General features: G+C 40.1%; 1 protein-coding gene across 1 annotated transcript; it reads right to left on the bottom strand.

Annotated features, from left to right (window-relative positions):
* Nucleotides 1-230: 230 nt before the first annotated feature.
* On the bottom strand, nt 231-6,999 carry SPINK1 (serine peptidase inhibitor Kazal type 1). Its single transcript, XM_019414234.2, has 4 exons — nt 6,868-6,999; nt 5,785-5,816; nt 4,186-4,292; nt 231-356 (listed from the first exon to the last, which is right to left on the bottom strand). Exons 1-4 carry the CDS (start codon nt 6,920-6,922, stop codon nt 311-313), a joined length of 240 nt encoding a protein of 79 aa, XP_019269779.2. The 5' UTR covers nt 6,923-6,999; the 3' UTR covers nt 231-310.
* Nucleotides 7,000-10,929: the final 3,930 nt, after the last annotated feature.

Here is a 10,929-nt window from a genome sequence, read left to right as displayed (position 1 = left end):
TCTGGGATTATATGATCATTTGTGTCCTGCCTGCAGTCACATTTCCTGAGCCAGTTTTCAGAATGTGAGGTAGGAAATGGGAAAGGAAAAAGCATCATGAGGGAGACTTTGTCCAAAATTTCAGGATTGCTGTGTTTTGTGAAATTTGTTCCATTCTGAGTTTGTTTCAGCCCCCTGACCCCAGTGTAATCAAATGTGCCTTTGAGGAAAAAGCATTCGGGAACAACAGGAAGTATTTAGATGCATTTTATTCAACAGTAAGGCCAGCTAGGCGTTGTGGTGACCACATGGGATTTTAGAACCTTGGTTTTCAGCAAGGCCCAGATTTTTTAATGAGGACAGGATTCTGGCGCTTCCTATAGAAGAGATTGGAAAAAAAAAAAAATCAAACTTTGCTGACAAAAAAACTGACAATGGGAGAAAAACAATGAAAAAAGATTAGCTTTATTTAAAATAGAAAGGTTTCAGATTTATTCCCACTTCTTTGTCTTTCAATCATTTATTCATTTACTTATTCATAAATTCATCAAATATCGATCAACGCTGTTGCTTACATACACTAAGGAATACAACAGAAAGGAAAAATGTCCTCACAGAGTGTGCAGATCTACTGTGGCATTACAGGAAACCAGTGAAATCAACCTCTAAGTCATCATTGGTTCTTTTACTCCTAATATCATTGTCCTAGCCACAAGATTTCCATCTTAGCTGCTGCCTGGCCTACTCCGGGATGCTCTAATTGGCTGATCTTTTGTCTTAGAACTCTGGGGATTAATATCTGTGGGATCTCACAAAAGGAAATCATATCTCTATCCTGATAACTGCCAGCTCTAAGCATCCTCCCCTCCAGATAAAAACCTCACTCAACTACCAACTCACTCCCAACTCACTACCTTTCCCAAACCAATTTTCTCTTCTGTCAGCTAAATGTTCTTAAATCCTGTAATTGTTCTTCATGAGATTGTTTGCAGAGCTCTCTCTCTCTCTCTTCTTAGCCATCCTTTCTTTGAATACACTGGTTTATAAAAATTCTTCTATTTCTCCTTTACTTGGGGACATCTGACTTCCATATATCTTTTTGCATGTATTTATCTGGACCTTGATGATTCTTCCTTTTAAGACCTTTTTTTTTTTTTAAGTTTATTTATTTATTTTGTGAGAGAGAGCATGAGCAGGGAAGGGACAGAGAGAAAGGGAGAATCTCAAGCAGGCCCCACACTGCCAGCACAGAGCCCAACAGGGACCCCAAACCCACGAACTTCAAATTCATGACCTGAGCCAAAACCAAGAGTCAGATGCTAAACTGACTGAGTCACCCAGGTGCCACCTTTTTAAGAGCTTTTAATGTCTTTTTGTTCCATAATTATTATTCATGCATAACACTTATGTCTGAGTTGTTTTAACATACACAGCGCAAACTTTTAAACACATTGACTTATTTCTCTACCTGTGCTGTCCAGTAGAGAAGACACCATCCCTATTCAGCTGTTTAAATTCAAATCAGTTAAAAAATGATGTAATATTAAAAATACAGTTTCTTAGATGTACTAACCACATTTTAAGCCCTGGTGGCTAGTGGCTTCCATACTAGACAACACAGATATAGAACATTTCCATCTTGAAGAAAGTTCTACTAGAGAACGCTGATCTATAGAACAGAATTTGACAGTACAGGCTCCCTAAGGAGACATAGAAGAGACTGAAAAAAGTCCTGACTGACTATATCTGACAAGCACATAATGAGCTAGGAGATGCAAGCACAACCCACCAACATGGGTTAGAGCTTGGCTCTAGTTAACTCTACACCATATTCATTTGGGGCTTTCAATGGGCAGTAGAGAGAAACGCAACATGGTACATTTGAAAATATTTTACTTTAGAAGAGACCACATTTTCTCTCTAGACCTGTTTACTTATCTGAGAGATACAGGAAGAGAAGTTACATTTTTCTGGCATTTAAATATTCTTCCCATATATGAATATTTTTGAAAAAATAGAGCAAGTAAGCAGGATGGGTAGGTTTTAAAAGCTGAACGAATGATGTGTCTCAGCTCTAAGCTCCTATTTTCCCAATATTTCGCTATAAATATTGGGCCTTTTGGTCTTGGCACTTGGAAAGTTTCTAAATCTCAAGGCTGTTATATTGCTTTCTCCTCCCCTTGGATGGAAATAGGATGTTTGACCCTTATGTCAACAGCCTAGATCATGAGAAAATTAACAAGTGTTTTTGAGTTCCTTTTACAAATCTTTAGTGTGGAAATAAATTCACCACAAAGCAGAACACCTAATATTTTGGTTCTAAAACTTCAGAATGATAGATCTCTCTCCCTGGGGCCCTATTTCCACAATGCTTGCTAACACTGAGAATTTTCTGAAGTGATTTAAAGCAGACCAAGAAGAGAGATCATGTTATAGGGAACTTGGACTGTGGAATAATGGAAATAATACGCAGTCGTTTGAGCTTACATCAAACCCTTTAATACTAAATCAGTTCTAAGAATAACTTAGAGTTTTCTGGACTACTTGCGCAATCTCTTTTATTTGTTTTGATTGTTCTACGCCATTATTTAACCTGGAATGCTCTTGCAGTGCTACCAAAATTCAGAGCCCTATTTAAATGACATCCTTTTCGTGAATCCTTTCTTGACCCTTTCAATGAGAAGACATCTGATTCTCTCTTTCACACCTGTAGCACTTTCCTCACACCTCATTTGATGCCGCTTTTCACAGGTTACAAGAAGCTACCTTGTTTGCCCTGATGAGTTCATTTCTCTTACTCAAAAGCACAAGGAAAGCAGAGGAAACTAGCACATTGCTGGACACATGTTAGGTGTTCAGTAGCTATGTGAAATAGAAAGTTTGTGGCAGATCTGCTTCTCTGAGTGCCTGAGTTTGATTCCCAACCTGTGATCACTTCAGAAAATGAGCTTCATTGAGGCCAGCTCTCATCTCCATAAATAAAAGTGCTATGAAAATATATTTTTGGCCACCTAATCTATGCGATTCATATATGCATTTTTGAGGGCTTTAGTTAACACAATCATTACCATCAGCAAGAATGATTTTTTTAAAGATTTTAATTTTAAGTAATCTCTATACCCAATAAGGGGCTCAAACTCACAACCCCAAGATCAAGAGTCACATGTGCTATCAACTGAGCTAGCCAGGTGCCCCTGATTTTTTAAAATTTAAAGGTATTTTGGGTGTATTAGCTTTTTGAAAATCTAGACCATCCACTGTCTTGCTGGAAAAGCATGTTTTTTTTTGTCATATACATGATTTTTAAAAAACTGGTGGAGAACCATTCAGATACTTTCCTCCTCCATTCCACTGTCCTTTCCTTAACACGTTTATCTTATGTGATTAATTCCTTTCTCCCTTTTGTTCAGCTTTTCTCCTTATTGGAATGCCTCACTCTCCTTCTTTAGGGTCTAGAGAAAGTGTCCAAACTTTTCCAAATCCTAGCAGGCATAATTAGTTGTTTTTAATCATGTTTAAACATGTTGGATTTTCTTCTGTATCTCACAAATTTACTTAGGCTGGTACCTGACTTTAAAGCATAGTTGAGAGGCACCTCAGCGGCTCAGTCGGTTAAGCATCTGAGTCTTGATTTTGGCTCAGGTCATGATCCCAGGGTCATGGGATCAAGCCCTGTGTCCGGCTCCATGTTGGGTGTGGAGCCTGCTTAAGATTCTCTGTATGCCCCTCCCCAACTTGTGTGCCCATGTGTGCGTGTGCCCTCCCTCTCTTTCTCTCTGTCAAAAAAACATGTAGTTGAAAAAGCAAGGATTTGGAACCAGATCTGTCACTTCCTGCTGGTTGATTTTGAGCAGGTAATTTAAACTCAGTCTCAATCTCTTCATGTGTATAATGGGCTTAGTATTATGTACCTCATAGACTCATGAATATTAAGTGCCTTGCACAATGCTTGACACAATAAATATTGTCTTTTATTGTAATACACACATAAATGTATGCATGTCTCTGGATAGAATCATACCAGATATAGAATAAGGAGAAGAAGAGATTGAGAATTATTTTTGGAAAACTACTTGTTTTGTTTCTCTTGTGGTAAGATTAATGTTATTGATATATTGGTTGGAACTTAGGGGGATAAAATATATGAAAATGTGAAGACAACTAGCTTAAAAATATGTTTTAAAAGACACTCAAGTTCATACTCACTTATTTTCAACACATAACAAGCATTCATTGGAATAAGTTTTTCCATCAGTCCCACAGACAGGAGCATAGATCTTGGTACATCCAGGTATTTCACTGTCACATTTAGCCTGAAAATGGAATTAAACAGAATTGTTTTCCGTCATTTTGTAGTCTTCGAGTTTATAACAAAATCTCTAAAACAGCTTTCACTTCCCTGGAGTTGATCAGCTTAAAGACAGAAGCCTGACTCCGGTGGGGGTAGTAATAATGAGAGTCTGAGAGAAAGAGTTCAGGGTTTGGAATCAGAAAGCCTGATTGTATGGACTGCCTCTGCTATTTACAAGTTGTGAGATATTGGCAGATCTCTTGGTTCCTCTGAACCTCAGTCACCTCATCTGTGCAGTGAGAAGGGTATTTTCACTTCGCCAACTATCTCATGATGGTCATGTGAGGTTTAAATGAGGTGAGTGTGATAATGTTCAGGTTTATATTGACTGCGGGCGCTGGTTCCTCTCAGGTCAGCCACACCATGGGCATGTCTTCCTTGCCCACTGTGGCCCAGTCACACTGCCCTTCTTTCAGTCATGTGACAGACAACACCAAGTGCTTTGTCCCCTTGGAGCCCTGGCATAGCCTATTTCGTTGACATCAGCAAGAACTCAGAATTATGAAATGGCTGTCTTAGGCCATACTTGTTTTCATGTACTATTCTCTTTCAACCTCAAAACTATCCTTTGAACTTTTTATTATACTCATCTTCCAGGGAAGACAGTGAAGCACATAGAGATTAAATCACCCAAGCCACATAGCTGGTAATTCCTGGATCCAGGATTTAAACCTAGTTGGTCTAGGTCCTGAGCTTTGGCTCTTAACCCCTTCACTCTACTACTTCTACCCACCAGTAGTATTTTGCTAACACTCACTTATCCTTTATGACTCAAAATAAATTTCACTCATTTAGGGGCACATTTTCTGATCTAACCAGTCTAGGTTCCACATGGTACCAGAACTTCTTCACAACCCTTATCATTAGTGTAATTTATTCACTCATGCCCTTTAAGTTTGTCATCTATCCCCTCACTAGATATAAATGTAATGAAAAGAGGGACACTTCCCCCTCTGGGCTTCAGATTTATTGCAATTTACCTTATAAACACAAGGAAAAAATAGGAAAGTTAGATATAGAACATTTTTCTAGAGGAAGAACCAAGTTTATTATTTTTCTTTTGTTAGTTATAAATTAGGGCTCCACCTAGGGGATTGGGAAAAGTTTATACCAGCATGGTCAAGCTGGCCCTAAGGAGGAAGGGCTATTTGGGGCGAAGTTAAAAAGAATGCCACCCAACATCCTTGTCCTACCAGCTAGCCTCAAAATATATAAAACCCCCTCACAGCGAGGGCTGTATGACTACATGGAAACTGCCTGTGTGTCAGTGCATTTGTTCTTCAGCATAAGCCCCTGTGGGGAAACTGTTGTTACTCTCCATACTTGTTAAGCCTTGCTAGTACCACACACCTGTCCTGATTTCAGGTGAAATTGAAATTGAAACGCTTGAATGTGCATTGATTGGGGCAAACAGTTCTAGCCCTAGAGGTAAGAAAGTACAAAATTGTCTTTACCTGTCTTTCCAGCAAGTCAGCTCTAGTGTTGCCTATAAAACATAAATCAGACATTGTGAGGTTGGGTCCTAAATGGGAGAAGCTAGCTCTGCTCTTATTCAGAATTCTCAGCTTCCATTGAAGACTGGTGACTTCTCTGCTGGCCTCTTCTGCCCCCCTGCCCCCTCAACCTTTTCTTATTTCTGTCTTCTCTCAAGGATATCTCACTGGTGTCCAATCACTCCCTGACTGTTGAAGCGTCAAGGAAATGAAGCAAAAGTTTGATTATGATCAAAGTATCTTAGTTCAGCATTTCACAAAAGTTGACCCATTTCTTTGAAAATAGAAGTGATTTACTTACTGCTTGAAATGTATCAGGTATGAAGCAAATATCTTCTGAATGCTCACTGACATTGTCACTACTGGTTACTAGACCTTTGATCTTAAATTAGTGATGTAAGAAGTCTAAGTATCTTTAATTCAGTTTATAGATGAAGATGTGAAGAGTTTATACGACTAGTTGTAAAGCAGTTACCACTAGCAGTAACCAGGTCTTGTGATAACAAAACTAACTTGGAATGACATGTAAGTCTTTTTGTAAGTAATGTTAAACATGGAGCTCTTTTGACAACTCAACATCAGACCCTAAGGAACTCATTCCCTCTGTTACATTACACTGCCTATTAATCCAATTCACATTTATCCAATTCACAGATAGATGCTTAAAATTGCCATGCTGCATTCCCCGGAAAATAACAGGTCTTGCTGACATCATGTAGAGGATGGTCATTTTGGTTGAGCTCAATGAAGGGAAAAGGAGCTAACCTGATAGTATCCAAAGAAAGAAATGTTGGTGAGATTTGATTTTGATATTGACAGTTTCTGAAGTGATCTAGGTAAGGAGGTAGCTCTTCCTAGCTAAATGTCATAAGAAGCAACAAGGCACTTAAGGGCTTGAAGAAGCCCCCTGGAACAGGCCCCTGACCTTATTTCGCTAGGACCAAAAGATTTAAGACTAGACTGTAAATCTAGAAGGTAATGGGTTTAGTAATGCAACAAGTCAAACAGGTTTTACTCAAATCAGAAAAATATGCAGGCACCTACCAGATACCCGCAACAGGACCAAGGCACAGAGGAGGAGGATGCTTGTTACCTTCATGGCTGAAAGTTCTGTATCCAGTCAGTAGAAGATGGCATTGAACTCACCACTTCTTTTCAGAGCCCTGGGACTGGAAGGGTCATATAGACAGAGTGGCCACCCAGGCTCCACCTCCTGTCCTGTCACCAGATCTCTTGAGTTATTGATTGACTCGTGTTGATTGACTCTGTAGGATAACCTGACCCCAAGTCTCAGGAATGTCACCTGCATAAGAAAGGTGAAAGAAGTAGCAGGGGCTGGAATGTGCTCGGCCAAGACACTGTCAGAGAAGTTCTGGTGGTTAGTTGGTTCTCCCCCAACTTCCTCTGTGACTCTGGGCAGCCCTAGTGTTCTCATCTGTATGTACTCTGTAGTTCTGAGTATGTGAGCAGGTGTGGATATCCAAAAATGGGTCTCCATTCTTTCTTCCTTTCCTTCAGCTTTTCCATTTTTCATTTTTTCTCTTTTCTTTTGTTGCACTCATTCACAAAGCCCTACATTCCCAAAGGTAGCTGGCAGAGACACAGGTTAGAAATAAAGAGGGCTCACTTCCCTAAGGCGTGTGTGTGTGCTTTGGGGCTAGATTGTGCTCTCCGGATACTTAATAGCTCTGTGTTCTTGGACAGATAGTTCACTTTTGCTGGGCCTCAGTTTATTCATCTGAGACCTGAAATAATAATAGCACTTAACTCAAAGTGTTTATCTTTCATTCAAATGTATGTGTGCTGTGTCTGCCATGTGTTATTAGGAGATAGTTCTCCATTGTCTCTTGTGTTTCTGCCTTTCTTATAAGGAGAGGCACGCACTGCCTGTGCTTCAGACAATCTTTTCAAAAGTTTGTACAATTAATGGACTTAGAGGGTGGAATAGTGTCTCTGTCTGGAACAAAGGGGAGGTTTGTTCACCATTCATTATAATAAAGATGATATCTCTCTCCATTGCAAAGATTAGGTGGGCATAGTGCCCTTTAAAAAAGATTAGGGAGAGGCGCCTGGGTGGCTCAGTTGGTTAAGCGTCTGACTCTTGATCTTGGCTCACTCAGGTCATGATCTTACAGTTCGTGAGTTCAAGCCTTGCGTGGGGCTCTGTGTTGACAGCATGAAGCCTGCTTGGAATTTTCTCTCCCTCTCTGTCTGTCCCTACCCTACAGTATTCTCTCTGTCTCTCTGTCTCTCTCTCTCAAAATAAGTAAATAAATAAACTTCAAAAAAATTTTAAAAAATTCAAAAGTGAAAAATATTAGGGATTTTTGGGGTACCTGACTGGCTCAGTCAGTGGAACATGCAACTCTTGACCTTGGGGTCATGAGTTTGAGCCACCCATTGGGTATAGAGATTACTAAAAAATAAAAATAAAAAATAAAATGAGCATTAAGAAAATTAGAGATTTTTGAAAACATGGCCTCCTTCTCCGGAGCACAATGCACTTTCTCTGTAGGTACCACTTGGTCCTCTTTCTGTCACCCTGGAGAAGCGTAAGAAATCAGAACAGATGACACTGGCACTCTAGCTATTGCTACTGAATAATTAAGTCCCTTGTCTCTGACTCAGGAGTCTGTGTTTTCTGCCAGAATCCCTTTAACTGTGGCAGGCTAACTTGTTAGCTTCCAAGTAGGGTAAAACCTCAGATCCCCCCTGGTCTTGGACTGTGCTCATGTATGAGGATATATCAATGAATAAAAATGACAGTCTTTGCCCTCATGGAGCCTCCACTGCATTTTATTTGGAGGAGACAGATAATTTTAAAGTATATCAGATGATGATAAATATTATGGAGAAAAGGATAAAAAGGTTAAGATGCTGGAAGATCAGGATATAGTTGTTATAGATGGTCAGAGAAGACCTTGCTGATTAAGTGACATTTGAACAGAGACATGAAGGAAGTGAGGAATTGAACCAGGCACATATCTAAGAGCACGCACTCCAGACAGAGTAAAGCGAGTGCAAAGGCTCTTAGGCAGAATCTTGCTTGACACTTTTGAGAAACAGCCAGGGTGATAGTCTGGCTGGAGCAAAGTGATAGAGAGGTAAAGGAAGCAGTGAGGGCTGGGTAGTGAAGGGCTGGGTAGGCTGTAGTAAGGACTTTGTTTTTTAACCAAAGAGAAAGCCGATGGAGACCTACGTCACAGGAACTACATGATATAGCACTCATCCTAAAAGTTCATTTTTTAATGCTTATTTATTTTTAAGAGACAGAGAAAGAGCACAAGCAAGGGAAGGGCAGAGAGAGGGAGACACAGGATCTGAAGCAGGGTCCAGGCTCTGAGCTGTGAGCACAGAGCCTGACGTGGGGCTCGAACCCACAACGTGCAAGATTATGACCTGAGCCAAAGTCGGGCGCTTAACTGAGCCATCAAGGCACTCCCTAAAAGGTCATTTTAACTGCTCTGTGAGAATAAACTTGAAGGCAAGGGGAGCAGCAGGAAAACCCAACTTCTTGGCTACTGTACTAGTCCACCCAAGAGATGGTGGTAGAAGCAGAAGGAAGAGGCTGACTCTGTAGTTCAGGTGATCTCAATACATAGAGATCATTTACAACAATTTCTGGCACATGGTAAACACTTAGAGATATTGCCCATCACCATAATTTTTGTTATTTTTTCAGTATTTATAATGCTGTTCCATCTGACAGGAATGTTCTGCATCAGTGAATCCTTCCTCAGTCTTTAAGATTCACTTCAGGTGTTGTTTCTTAATTGGAAAACTTCTTGTGCTCATTCTGGGCTACCGCGGTATTTTGAACCTGGTTGAACCCAACACCTAACACATTGTTGAAACTGTGTATATGACTGGTTCACCCATTCCTTCTGTTTCAACCTTCACCATCCCAGCTTCCTCCTGCTTCACTACTGCTCCTGAACTTGTTCTTGTTTAGGTCACAAATTCAGGTCAGTTACTTCCATGGACACTTTTTCAGAGCACATGGCTTCTAACTCTTCACATTTGATCACACTGAGTATAATTTCTTTTCTTGGGTATCACGACTGCATAGTCCCCTACATTTTCTCATACTTTCTTGATCCTCATATCATCTTCAACCTCTTTATTGACTCCTCTTCCTCTTAATGAGTGAAGATTTGAAGTTTCTCAAGGATTGGTCCTGTGCCTTATTTATGTCTCACTTTTCCTTTTCCTTAGGTGAGTTCAGTCATTCACATCGTTTAAATTATATCTATATAAAATCCCCAGATATGTATCTCTTCCTAGATGTGTCCTCGGTTCTTCAGACCAGATATTAAATGCATTCTTGACTGTTTGGACGTGCTATGGGTACTTCAAATGTACAATATCCCGTACTACTACTTGGATCATTCACCACAAGTATTTTTCTCTTCACTCTCCCCCTTGCTTCTCTGCCTTCCAACTGGCCAGTTAAGCCAAAACCTAAGTGTTCTCCTTGATGCCTTCACTTGCCTTTAACATGCATCACTGTCCATGCTTAGTTTGTTACCAAGTTCTCTTCTTGAATCTGTATCTGAAATCAGCCCTGAATGCTTCTTCTCACCTTAAACTTTCCTATCAAAGATGATGGCATTATTGTCTGTGTCCCTCCCTGAGGGTATATCTGGCCTTGAGAGATGTAGATTGATGTTTGAAGTCTGTGGCTTTCTGAAATTTCCTTCAAGACAGTATGTCTTGTTATTGCTTTCTCAAGAAATAACTCCATGGAACAGTCCAGTGATCTTATAGAACAAACATGATCATGCAACTCCCCAGTTTCCCATTGTTCAAAATCCTCAGGAAGGGTTTAGGTGAGATTAGGCTCTTTTTGACCTTTCTCACTTCATCCCTCACCAGTTTGCTCTTTGCTCAGTCTGTCAAGCTACGTGGGTCATTTCTCTGTTCCCCCTTAATTTCTCTTAATAGGGAAAAAAGCTTTTAGGTTTTAACCTTCAAGACTCAGGCTCAATATAATTTTCTCATGGAGCTGCTTTTCCAAGTCTTACCTCAGTCTCTGCTGCATCTACATTAGGACTTACTGTTATTTTATTTCATGATACCCTGCATAACACTTAAATTTCATTCTGT

Source organism: Panthera pardus, unplaced genomic scaffold (genome assembly GCF_024362965.1).
Source record: "Panthera pardus isolate Hobbes unplaced genomic scaffold, ASM2436296v1 HiC_scaffold_2, whole genome shotgun sequence".
NCBI classification, from domain to species: Eukaryota; Metazoa; Chordata; class Mammalia; order Carnivora; family Felidae; genus Panthera; species Panthera pardus.
The sequence above is the reverse complement of the archived record's forward strand: the minus strand, read 5'-3'. Positions and strand labels throughout refer to the sequence as shown.

What these genes read in the sequence shown, in the direction of transcription:
- SPINK1 (XM_019414234.2), bottom strand. Translation starts at nt 6,922, where the DNA reads ATGAAGGTAACAAGCATCCTCCTCCTCTGTGCCTTGGTCCTGTTGCGG. An exon ending in CTGACTTGCTGGAAAGACAG is followed by an intron (nt 4,293 to 5,784) that starts GTAAAGACAATT and finishes TTCCATTTTCAG; the next exon opens with GCTAAATGTGACAGTGAAAT. An exon ending in TTGTTATGTGTTGAAAATAA is followed by an intron (nt 357 to 4,185) that starts GTGAGTATGAAC and finishes TCTCTTCTATAG; the next exon opens with GAAGCGCCAGAATCCTGTCC.